General features: G+C 49.1%; 1 protein-coding gene across 1 annotated transcript in view; it reads left to right on the top strand.

Moving 5' to 3' along the window:
- KIF27 (kinesin family member 27) overlaps positions 1-13,072 on the top strand; it is a 1,764,776-nt gene that overhangs the window by 679,524 nt on the left and 1,072,180 nt on the right. Inside the window, exon 9 of the mRNA XM_069625864.1 lies at positions 10,613-10,768. Coding sequence (XP_069481965.1) covers positions 10,613-10,768 — 156 coding nt within the window. The remainder of the gene's footprint in view (positions 1-10,612; positions 10,769-13,072) is intronic.

Raw genomic sequence — 13,072 nt, 5'->3', positions numbered from 1 at the left:
TCTAGATCCTAATCTTAGGTTTCTAAGAGTGATAGGACATGGTTGGTTGGGTGAGGGTTTTTTGGTGAAATGGTCGAGCCATAGGGCCGGATCGTTGAGGTAGATGTTGTGGTATTGAGGCGCAGTACTTTGGTAGGTATCAGGAGATCTGTGAGAGATGACCATGGATGAGGTGTGCAAGGAGCTAGGTGCAGCTAAGTTGGGAGGTGGTACGTGTGACGACCTGGTAATTGACCACACTGAGAGTAGTACTTATAATGAGGAGAGCAGTGACCTTAGGGAGGACCAGGGTGGTAGCATGTTACCGAGATTAGAGAGGAAGGGCCGCCGGGTCTGTGAGGCAGTTATAGGTAAGCGTTACAGGCACTATTTGGCTAGGCAGTGCGTGCTCTGTACGAGCAATGCAGGCTAATGAGTTTAAGACAGGTTAAGTCTACTTATTCAGAGTCAAGCAATGGGGGTGAATCAGATCAGGGTACACAGGCAAAGCAAATACCAAAGCTTACATATACATTAGCATGTTAGGCAGGGAACAATGCAGAATGCAAAAAGCGTGATCTAATTGTAACGGTGCAAAAATTCAGGCAGAGAAGACATTCTAGTGTTGGCAGCAAGTATTGGCAGATCAGGTAAATGTCAAGTTGAAAGGCACGGCAGAGTAAGGCAGGTACCCTGGAATTAGCTTAGATCATGTGGACATGTCTTATGCGGAGCGGTGCAACATATGCAGGCATAGATCAAGGTGTGGCGCAGCAAATTAGGGAATACACAATGAGCGTATCAGGCAGGCAGAGTAGCATATATCATGGAGCTATCAAGTGGGTCCACGTTGCGGTTCTGAGCAAGAGCTCAATCATTTCAAAAGCGAGCATGGGGTTGGCAGCATAGTAATTTCAAGGCAAGCACAGGCGAACAAAGCCGCAAATGAAAGCAGTGATGTGGTCATGCAATGGGAAGGTATGGGCTGGGCGGCAATGAGAACAGACATAGGCAATGCAAGCAAATAAGGCACTGAAATGGTGCGATCACTTGGTGGTAAGCAACCGCGAATAGGTAGCGACTAGGGGCTGAAATATGCAGTCGGCTCAGTTGATTAAAGTCAGGACGCTCGTAATAGATGTGCAGACTTAGTACAGAGGTGTGCATGGAGCATGTTTGATTTATTTGATTTGATTTTATTTATTTATAGAGCGCTTTACACCAAAGCGCTGATTGCTACGTTGCTACAGCTCGTCAAGTGGCGTATGTGATTATATTAGCATAGTGAAGGCATTATCAACATCAGGATAGATAGTATGTCAGCTAGTTCAACAGGCAAGATAAATGCTTGTAGGGCAGTAGGCACAGAGCGGACAACTTATATAGCTATACTAGGTAGCAAGCTCGTGGGAATAAGCATAGCATTCGGAAGCGCTGAAATAGTTGATAACGTTACTAGTCTTACTTTCAGGATGATGAGAGCGCTAGTCCATAGGTTCAGGTGGAGGAGAGTCAACTGTGTAACCACAAGCAGGGATTAGTGCGAGGTGAAAAAGGGCATAGTGTCCAGGCGAACGGCGAGTAAGGCTGAGGACAGGAGTCAGCCTTGTTTCACTGGGCCTTGGTGAGAGTGGGCCGGCTTCGCCTGCCGGCTCCCGATAGGTAGCTGAAGAAGGGTCACCAGCCAATCGGGACTCAGCAGCATCTGCTGGGTGGATTAGGCAGTGGATGCCTCAAATGGGTGGCGGGCGGCCATCTTTGAGTGTGCTGGGCTCCACATGGTGAGCAATGGTGGAAGCATGCACACGGTTGCAATTTCGGCCGGAAACACAGCACCAAAGCAGATTTCAGTTGCAGGGACAGCAAGGGCATCTGGGCATCGTAGCTGGGATATTGTGATGCGGAGAATCCGTTTTGCAAAATTTGAAGGTGCGCTTACTGGAAAAGTTTGTAAAATGCGGGGTGCCTTCCCTTTGGTAGACCACTGCTCCTGCAGGGGCACGGGAGCTCCTGCTCCACTGAAGAGGAAGGGATTGTTATACAATCATATACAAATAAAAAAATAAATAATAAAGGTTTCTGGGGACGTTGAGGGTCTTCTCTGCCATGCCCACTACCCCGGGAGGATAGCTCAGCAGCAACGTGCGCGCCTTGGAAGCAAGACACGAAGCAACACAGGTTCGATCCCCGGGTCCGCGCTTAGAAACCTCTGGGTGTTTAAGCGTGTTATAAATACGCAACTAAAACAAAAAAGAAAAACAATTATGCAACTAAAAAACAAACAATTCTGTAACAGCACCTTGATGCCTGTGGGCTGTGTGAGCGCTTTACAAATGTAAATTAAATAAAAATAAATACCCTAATGTTGTTACAGCGAGACTATGATTCCAAGTCCTCGCATTTTACCCAGACCACCTTCAGGTCTTTTTTGCTATTCTCAGTGTCTCTATTATGCATAGTGGCATTGTCTTCAAGTTCCCTCACCTGATATTCAGCTGTGTTGATCCGGCTGCTTTCTTTCTGGAGGACTGTCCTCAGCGAGGATATGATGGTGCCACTGTCATCTAGCTTAGTGTTTACTGCAGCAAACCCGGCTTGCATTGCTGTCATGTAAGGATCCATTATAGTATCAGTGGCAGTCATTGCGCTCGGGGGGTGGGAGGGTGCTTAATTCTCATCTGGCCGTGTTATATTGGTGAATGCGTCCATGGGGCCCTTTTTCCCACCTTTTGGGCCTCCACGAGTCATATTTCGGTGGTAGGGTATTCAATTGTAGTGATCTGGCTTGTGAGAGGAATATGTCCTTTATAGTTGTAAAGTTCATCTTAGCCCAGAGTGTGTATGGTCCGCAAGCTGTTCCAAGCCTGCGGGCCCCTGTGGATGCAGCGCTTCGCCCACACCAACTAATATTGTGCTGCAAAGCAGGGGAGGGAGCACACATACCTTCTCAGTGTTCTTCCCGAAAAGGTGGGTGCCCGTGTGTGCTCCCAATTGCCCGTTGGAGGAGGGTGAAGGCGGGAACAGGTGCCTTATTTCCAGGCTGCTCCAGCGACCCAGGGGATTCCCCGGAGAGTCGCGATCCTGTTATGTGGTAGTCGACAGCAGTCCCCCACTAGTAAGGTGTTAGCGCGCCATGCAGTACCACCGCCGCCTGGGATCCGTTGCTTCCCCCAAGCACACAGCGTATCACACGGCTGCTGCACGGGAAGCCGAACATTGCAGATCTTACTGCGTTCCGGGGGTCTGCGATTGTTCAGATTTGGGCAAATGAGGGCAACAAAGTTCTTACGCCTGTTGGTGTTGATGTTTCTGCTTTTTGGGTCCTCCAGTCGCAGGGTCGGGTTAGCAAGATCTTTAGTAGTGCGGAGCTCGGCGGTTAAGCTACCATCTTAGTTGGCGCACAACAGCGCCCCCAGCAGCATCCCACTTCTAATACCATATGTTGCGAGTCTGAATCAGGACACGGACACAGTGATGATTTTCACCTGCTTATTTAGAAACGATAAGAATAAAGAGTATCCCCCCCACTTTCCCTTTCCCTATCCTTTCCTATATGGATGTCCCCTGCCTATATAACTAACTAAGGTACTCCTTGGTTGTCAGGAAGTCTAAAATAAAGAATAAGTCAGCAGTCCAAAAACTAGCTCTAGCTAACCCTACCACTATTCGAACCAACTTAAATAAGATCAGGAGGATGTCTCCCTCCTGATCATGTTATTGCAATGTCGCTCGTTTTCTTGAGGATTCCTTATTAGTAGGCTAGTCTTAAAAAATCTCTTGTCACTTTCTGTATCAGGTCTTGCCACTCTTTATACAATGTCTGTGGATCTTCCTCCCTTTTTAGGGATACTTTTCCAATACATCCTTTTGGTTTATTTCTTCTTCTCCAGCAGGGAGTCTGGCATGGATTCATATGCTCATGAATTTTACCCGTCGTCAGGCTGGGAATCCTCGGTAAAGAAAAAATCAGTATCAGTTTCGTTTCTGATCTGTCTTTCTTAGTAGTAACCAATCACTGGTCTCTGGTTCATAATGCCCCCAGCCAATGACTGCCCTCTCCCTAAGCCCCTCCCCTGGCAGCCATCCTCAGATTTTTATCGCACGTTCAAGTGTTGGGAGTCCTCGTGCAACAGCTCTCAAGCTTTTACTGCGTTTTGCGATTTTTTTCAAAGAGTTTAATCTCATTTTTTCGGTCAATCGAGCCTCAAGCTCCACCGTTTCTACTTCCGATCAACGGGGACCCGTTTCGGAATTTTCTACGCCCCTCAAGGGCAAAGCTTCATCGAGTTACGCTTCTTGGAGGATTCCAGAAGATCTGAGGCCTACCTCGTGGACATGGCCCAGGACAAGGGGAGCTCGACGCCCGGATCCAAGCTGTTCAGGAACTGCCCTGGATGCGGTTTACAGAACGTTTTCAAGGAGGATGAGCATTCGAGATGCCTCTACTGCCTTCACGAAGACAAAATGCACGTGGAGAAGGACTGTGCGTTTTGCAAGAACTTGTGGGAACAGACTATGAGGGATCGTCGGATCTGCCTCGCCAGCTGGCTGGAGAAGGGCCCAGCAGATGAGAAGAAAAAGTCCGAGGGGTCTTCTAAGTCCTGGGACCCAACAGAAGGCAAAGCACGCGAGAACGCGGGCACCGCGAGCGCCGAAGGGTCGGGCTCCTCGGCTGCAAGGCAGGGCGCACTTTCACCGACGCCATCAACCACAAGCCAACGCTCTGGCTCGGGGAAGAGAAAACCCGAGAACCCGGGTAAGCGTCTGGAGAGGTCCCAGTTGATCTCAAAGGAATCAGCTGAGGGGGGGTGAGGCGGTGACCCTCCCCCCAAGGTGAAGGCCTCAAGCGCGCCCAAGGTGGTGAAGGCCTTGATTCACCCGGCTAAGGCCTCTATCGAGGGAGTCGTGGCGGCCCTGGCGTAGCCTGTGGAGACTACCCCAGTGGAGGTGACTTCAGGGCCCAGAGTTTCCCTGCCACCGTGCAGAACCGGGCTTGTCGGGTAGCCCTCCAAACATGCGGAGGAGAGTTCATCCTCCCCCGCCCTTCCCGCTCTTGCGGCCCGCTCAGCCTTCATCTCCTTCCCCTGATCCATAGGGATGACACGGGAACAGATAGGGTCACGACGGGGACGGATGACGACGGTGGTGACGACGGGATGGGCCTTCCATCACCACCCCCTCGGGCCTCCCCGCCCGACGAAATTGGCTCCTTCCACGCCATGATTGCCAGGGCATCCAAGCTTTTCCCACTTTGCCTGGAAGAACAGAAAAAGGAAGGCTTCCTCTATCAACGGCGCGAGGCCAAAAGGAAGACGGTCCTTGCGGTGCCTTGCTTGACGACATCTGGGACGAGGGACTTGCTCTCCTGAAGAACCCGTCCACGACGCCTGCCAAGAGGGATCAGTAGAGAAGAAGTACCGGGTCCCCGATTCCGCCCATTTGTGCCTTACGGCACAGCCGACCCCGGATTCGATCGTCTTGGCAGCGGCCAAGGAAAAAGCAGCGGGGGCGACGGCTTCAACTGCAACCTCCCCACCTGATGGCGAGGGAAAGAAACGGGACGCCATGCGACGACGAGTCATCTCGTCTGCGGCGACGACAATTAAGGCGGCCAAGACCCTAGCGATTGTGGCCCGCTACGACAGGGAATTGTGGTACAAGATCGCTACCTGCTGGACTTCCTACCGGACGACGAGGGTGGAGGCCCTGGAGATCCTGCAGGAAGGTGAGGTGGCGTCGGACCACGCCATAACGGTGGCCACGGACATCGCTGACACCGGGTTCCGCCAGTTGGGCAACAGTGTTTGCCTTCGACGGCGGGGATGAATCAAGGCAACAGAATCCGCCAGGACGTGCAAACTAGAGTTTTGGATATGCCCTTCGACGGGAGCAACCTGTTTGGAAAGACAGTAGATGAGTCACTTCAGGCCATCAAGACCGACACTGAGACGGCTCGGGCCGTGGGAGTTTTGCAGCAACGACAGCCGCCCTTTCGGAACTCCGGAGGCAAGCAAGGTGCCTCCAAGGGATTCGGCGGTGGCTCCTCTACGTACCGCCAGGCAGCCAGTTCCTCGTCGCAAGAGGCCTACAGAGGGTGCGGCAAGTCAGGAGGGTCTCATCACCGTCGCCAAGGAGGCCAAGGCGGCAAGGTCGCCTCCAAGCAGGACTGAACCGGCCTTAGCGTCGGGCCCCCACCTGAGCACCCCAGTGGGAGGCCGGCTGGCGAAGTTCGTCAGCGTGTGGGAGTCCATCTCCACCGACCGTTGGATGCTGGATGCCCTGGCCCACGGGCACACTCTCGAATTTCTAAAGAAGTGCCCCTGCATTCCTCCCGTGGCCAGGAAGGAAAATCACGTCCCTCAACTGCTGTTAGAAGTAAGGGCGATGCTCAAGAAAGGAGCCATCAAGCTCGTCCCGAAGAGGCTCCGGGGCTCCGGAGTATACTCAAGATACTTCCTCGTCAGAAAGAAGACAGGTGATTGGTGCCCCATCCTGGACCTGCGTCGGTTAAACAAATACATCAAGGCCCAGAAGTTCCAGATGGTCACCCTCCAGCACGTGCTGGGACAGCTGGAGGAAGGCAACTTCCTATCGTCGCTGGACTTGGAGGATGTTTACTTCCACATCCCCATTCTTTTTTTTATTAAAATGTTTATTTTTGTTCAGAGAGAGGTACAACAAGACCAATCTGGCCAGCGGCTAGCAAATCCCAGCATGATATAACAACATAGATGAACATTTACAGTATACACTACACATTTGCACATTGTTTGACTGTACTAGAGCGGTGACGATGGATTGTCCTCTTCATCAGATAACATATTACATAGATAGAGTCTGAACAGCGTCCATGTCTTTGGGGCGGCATCTCGATGGCAATGTAATAATACATTGTTCTTCAAGTTCATTAACCATCGACAGGTCTTTCAAGAAGTCCAGTCGCCTGGGAGGATCTATGGACTTCCAACATTTCAGTATATTTCGTTTTGCAACCACACATGCTAAATTGAACAATCGTCTAGTGGTAGTTGCAGCCTTACCAATATCCCCAAAAAGGTATTTCCGTGGGGAAGGTGTAGCAGGTATTGCCGTAATGTCTTCCAGAATCTCTGCCACCTCCCCCCAGAATTTAGTTATCGACGGGCAAGCCCAACACATGTGATAGGAGTCTGCGTTAGGGGTATCACATTTAGGGCATTTTCCTGTGTGGCCCTGCACAAACTTAGCTAACTTGGCTGGGGTGTAGTGCAACTGGTTTAGAACTTTAAACTGAATGAGACGTAGCCCTGAGTTCATGGATACACATTTAGTCAACTGGCAATATCTCAACCATGTGGTTTCACACAGCTCCACACCCAGATCTCGTTCCCAGGTCCCTTTAATGTTATTGCATGGCTTGGAGTGGATCTGAACAAAGCTATATAGTGCTGACAGACTTTTCCTGTGTCCCCCTGGTTCCGTCATGGCTGCAATACATTTGTGTGTGGGTGGCTCTTCTGGGAAGGAGGGCCATTTGGCGGCGAAGGCAGATTTCATCCTGTGAAACTGAAATCGCTTAAGGTGATCTCCACCCACTCCCCCGACAAAATCGTCTAATGCACATTATCTCCCTTCCGGGAACATGTCTCGCATTCTAAATTGCTTCTGTGGGTCCCAGGTACCGTGGAGTGCCTTATCAAATGTGGGGCTTATGCACGGGAAGTTCCACAATGGCACCTCCGGGTCATACGGGGTTGTAATGGCAAGTCTCATATATCCTGGCCCATGCACGCGCAGTGGCGCTTACAGGATCATATTTGCACGTGGCCTTCAGATTAAGGTCAAACATAACTGCTCGCAGGTCTGAGGGGGAGGCCGCAAATCTTTCCAGGGTAATGTGTGGTGCCGTGTCCTCTGGGTCGAACCAGTGTCTCGCGAAGTGTGCCTGTGATGTTAGGTAATAAAGTTCAAAGTCTGGTGCTGCAATCCCACCTTCTGCAAAGGGTTCTGTCATTTTGGACCACTTCAACCTGGGCGTTTTCCCTCCCCATACAAATGTAGTGGTGAGCGTATTGAGTTTGGTGAAGAATGTTCTGCCCTGCCAAATCGGTATGTTGCAAAAAAGGTATAGGAGTTTGGGTAGCATCTTAAGTAGCGATATTCGCCCATATAGGGATAGAGGGAGCTTGTTCCAGACTTGTAGTTTAACTGTTAGGGATTGTAGGAGTTCACCATGATTTTCTGCGAGCAATGTACTCCCGTCTCTGGATACCCTGATCCCCAAGTAGCGGATGTGTGTTGGTGACCATTTGAATCCCTGTGTGTCTGACATATCTCTAGTTTTAGGTGTAAGCGGAAACAGTTCTGATTTAGAAACATTAACCCTGTACCTTGAGTATTCAGAGGACCTCTTAACCTCAGCCATAATTGGCGCTAGATTTACCTCCGGGTTCCTAATATATAGTAGGGTGTCATCCACATCTAAGGAAATGATTTGTGGTCTCCCTGTCATACGAAGACCTCTACATGCATGGTTTTGTCGGACGTATTCAGCCATGGGTTCTATTGTAAGTGCAAAAAGGATTGGGGAGAAGAGGCAGCCCTGTCTGGTGCCTCTACCCAGGCGAAACACGGATGACATGGTTTGATTAGTTAGTATCTTCGCTCCCGGGCAAGTATACAGTAACCTGACACAGTTAACGAAGTATCTTCCCAACCCAAATCTCTCAAGGACCTGAAATAGATAAACCCAGGAGACAGATTCAAAAGCTTTCTCGGCATCAAGGGACGTCGCCACCGCATCCGCCGCCGGGTCGGTCTATCTGTGTCATCACTCCAAAGAGTCTGCGCAGAGTAAGAGCAGTGGACCTTGTTGGTATAAAGCCAGCCTGGTCGGGATGCACCAATATAGGCATATAGGGCAGGAGCCTGGTAGTTAGGACCTTTGCGAAAATCTTCGCATCGGTATTAATGAGTGAGAGGGGTCTGTATGACCCAATGTCCTGAGGGGTTCTACGGGGTTTAAGAAGGCCCGTTATCACTGCCTCTCGCATAGTGTCTGGCAGTATGCCGCACTCCATCGCCTCTTCCCATACTTTCAGTAAGACAGGGGATATTATGTCATGGAATTCTTTGTATAATTCGGCACCTAGACCGTCGAGTCCGGGGGCTTTACCTGATGTTAATGCTTTCATTGACTCTGTAATTTCCTCGAGTGATATGGGGGTGTCTAATATCATGCGTGTCTCCGGAGTCAGGGTTGGGAGATCAATCACGTCCAGATACTCCACTATTTCTTCTTTAGTTTTGGTGTCCCTATTGGAATATAGTGATTTATAGAATGCGGCAAACATATCATTAATTTCTTGGTCCCGATTGACTATGTCCCCACTAGGTGTCTGGATTGTCCCTATAGGGGGATGGCCGTGTTCGGCCTTAAGCATCCGGGCTAGGAATCTCCCTGCTTTATTGCTTTTCCCGTATCTATGAGCTCGGACCGGGGCAGCCATGTATTGTACCTCCCTTGCAGCAAGTTTATTAAATTCTGCCAATGTATTGTGAATATCCAGAAGGGCCTCTTTACTATGTGTACAGGTGTATTCGAACTCCAGGAGCTCAAGTTTGGCCTCCAATGTGTCCAACTCTTGCCTAACTGCCTTCAGTAAACCCGTAGTTTTGGCTATAATTGTGCCATGTGCCCATACTTTAAATGTTTCCCACAGTGTAGCGCACCGGTCTACCGACCCCTCATTTAGTTGAAAAAATTCCTCTATTTCAGTGCGCAGTGATTCGCAAACGTTAGGGTCTCTAAGTAGAACAGGGGGCATTTTCCAGCGTCTGGCCCTTGGGGCAGCTTCGCCGACACACAAAGTAATTGACACAGGGGAGTGATCTGAGAGGGTATGGGGGTACATCTCGCAGTGCTGGACCATATTCGTGAGTGTTGAGCTGATAAGCCAGTAATCAATTCGACATTCAGAGTCATGCACTGATGAATAGAAAGTGAAGCGCTGTTCTTGGGGATGTAGTTCTCGCCAGATGTCTACCATAGTCATCTGTTGCATTATTTGTCGAATAGCTAATGCAGTTTTGGTCAAGGTTCTATGAGAAGTTGTAGACCTGTCGAGGGTCGTGTCAAGGATCGTATTAAAATCTCCTCTCCAAATCACTGCCGCATCCTCAGCTTCAACCAACATATTATATATAGCATTGTAGAATTCAGGGTCTTCTATATTGGGGCCATACGTGTTAACTATAACCATCTTCCGTCCCGCCAACTCGCCCCAGATTACAACATATCTCCCTTGTGCGTCAGTTTTAGCGTCTTGGATACGGAAGCCTAGATTCTCCTTGGGGAGAAGCGACGAATTCCCTCGATTCAGCACAGTTCTTACTTACTGGATTTATAAGCTGCTTTCAAGGGTAATGATAATCATAGGCTTCTGCTAATGGCCCTAGGATTAGTCACAGGATTGAGGCTACTGTTCTATAACAGATGACTTGCTGCTACCTGTAGGATAAAATAGGACCGGACTAAGAATGCAGAAGTTAGAAAAAAAGATAAGTTAAAGCTTTTTTTAAGTAATTTCTAAAGATTATGCTAGAAAATGCTTTACTGTATGCTTCATCAAACTTCCTTTGTTTCTGTCAAAAGATGCTGCAATAGAAAATCTACGTGAGAGCCAGGTGTTGAATATGAAGAAATTAAAGAACTCTGAGCTTAGGCTCACCGGGGCCAAACAAAAAGTAAGAGAGCTTGGAATCAATATCAAGATGAAGGAGGAACTCATTAACGAACTTGTAAAAACAGGTAATAGTAAGGGGTGTGCATGTGCCCTATGTATGTCGTACCTCATGATGCCCTATTCTGATGCAAATGTGTATTCATCACAATTGGAAAATAGACAAGGAGTTGTTTTTTCTGTTGCAAAATGAACATGATGTACTTGAAAATACCCTGTGATGAAGTCCCCTGCCTGCTTTTGGTGACTTCTAGTGGGGTGACTGGTCTAGAAACCGCATAGCTCACCAAGGCAGATGATGATGGCCCTGAGGTTGGTTTGGGAGGATTCCCTGGTCACTCTCACTTAGCCCCTTCAAGAGGACAGTCATAGGGAAGGTCCTGATTATACTGGCTTTTTAATTTCCCTCCAAGAAACACCCTGGCTTAGGAAATCTAACAGCCTACCTCTTTTCTCACAGACCGGTGTCCTTAAAACAAATCAACATCCCCTTTGTATAACCCAATCAGTGACACTATCCTTTTATAGTGGGGTGCTTTGGAGTGTTCCCTTGACAACATAGAACACTCTGAACCAAGACTTACTAGCCGTGCTGGAGCCTGCACAGATAGAGAGCGTTCTTTGCAAACTCCCACGCGACCTTGCCTTGTGGGCAAGCGCAGATTACAGAAGTGCTCTAGCACAGTCCGTGGAGCATGTCTGTGGTAGACCAGTATTGCCCTGGACAATTCCAGCAACTCACGGCCGCCAGCAGAGAGTACCCAGACAGCAAAAGCATTATGCTTAATAACTTTCCCAGGTACCGGACTCAATGAAGCAGCGCAGCACTATTACTGTGACTCCCTACAGACACTAGCAAATGGCCTTTGAGAAATCCCAGATGGCAAACCAGCTACTTAAAGGGTAATTAATGAGCTCATTCAAACTCTTTGCTGACTACAAACCACACCCCCTAAATAATGTTGCTGTCTCCCACCCCACCTGACAGGCAAATAGATCTTCATGGCTTGCAAAGAGGGACTTTTACTGGGGCCTCTGAGGTTGCTGTTCAACACATGCTCCCACTTGAAAGGCAAACACAGATAAAACAATGTTGGAAAGGGTCAGAGGAGCAGCGGCTAGCCACACATTTAGGGGGGAGTGTTTCTACTCGATAAGAGTTGCGGGAGTGGAGTGAACCGTAAAATGAAATTGAAGTCTGTGTGGAACAAATAAACCTATGCAGACTCATTTGACAATTATGTAGTATTTTTATCGCGGCTCCAAAATAAACAGTGGATGAAATAGCATTGTCTAACCAAACAGGAGTGTACTGAGGAAGTGTGCACGTGCACAGCCAGCCCACCACTAACCGATCAGTGCTACCTGTGTTCCAAATCCACAGTTTATCATTAGGATTCCTTTTACACCCATTCTGTGAGGAGCCCCTGGCGAGAGCTCATGCGCAGATATGTCTGGGTGCCTGAGAGAGGTTGTTTTTATAAACGAAATTTGGATTTTGTCTGTTAGACTGTGTACTGCACCACGGGTTGCTTTATTTCATACTTGTCAGTTGCCTGTAGTTCTGAGCAGTTTGGCAGCTGTGAAGATGTATTTACTCTTTTGAAGGGATTGTGTCCTCCGACGTATTCCTGATCTTTGATAGATCATCTCCCAGCTTGCTGGCCTCGGAATTTTTTTTTCAGTAGAGGGCACTGCGCGTCGACGTCCCTCGAGCCAATGTCCCTTGACAGCCTCCGTATCGGCGCAAACGTCATCACGCATATAAATAAACTGGCGCAACGTCCGTTGCTCAGTTCTGTTTTTCCGCGCTTCGTGGGGCCTCGGAATATCGTTGCTCAGTTCTTCAGTCAAAATATACTTCATTATTCCTCGTGAATACTGACTCGTACTCGATGGCTTCCTCACCCGAACCGACGACTCCACGGTCCGGCTTCAAAAAATGTCGAGACTGTGGAAAGAAAATGTCGTTGACGGATCCTCACAGGATCTGTTTGTGGTGCCTGGGAATCGAGCACCATTGTTCGGAGTGTGAGGACTGCATGTCCATGACGGCGAAAGCCTTGAAGGAGCGTCAGGGGAAGCTCGAGAGAGGTAAGGCAGTTAAAACTTCTTCGAAAGTTTCCTCAGCGGAGTCGAGACATTCGACTCCTCGCCATCATAAAAGACATTCTCGTTCTAGGTCTCGAAGCAGTTCCATCACTTTTTGAGATCTAAGCATTCAAAAAAGAGACGTCAGAGATCCCCTTCCTCGTCTTCTTCTTCCGTTTCCCCGAAAAGGGTCTCCTGCCCCACAAAACATAGCTCTCAGGCTGAGTGGGAGGAATTCAGGAAAAAGATGCTGAGCGTCTTCGAGAAAGCGCCCTCGACCC

Source organism: Ambystoma mexicanum, chromosome 6p (assembly GCF_040938575.1).
Source record: "Ambystoma mexicanum isolate Mex_15411 chromosome 6p, UKY_AmexF1_1, whole genome shotgun sequence".
Lineage (NCBI taxonomy): Eukaryota > Metazoa > Chordata > Amphibia > Caudata > Ambystomatidae > Ambystoma > Ambystoma mexicanum.
This window is presented reverse-complemented; position numbering and strand designations above follow the sequence as displayed.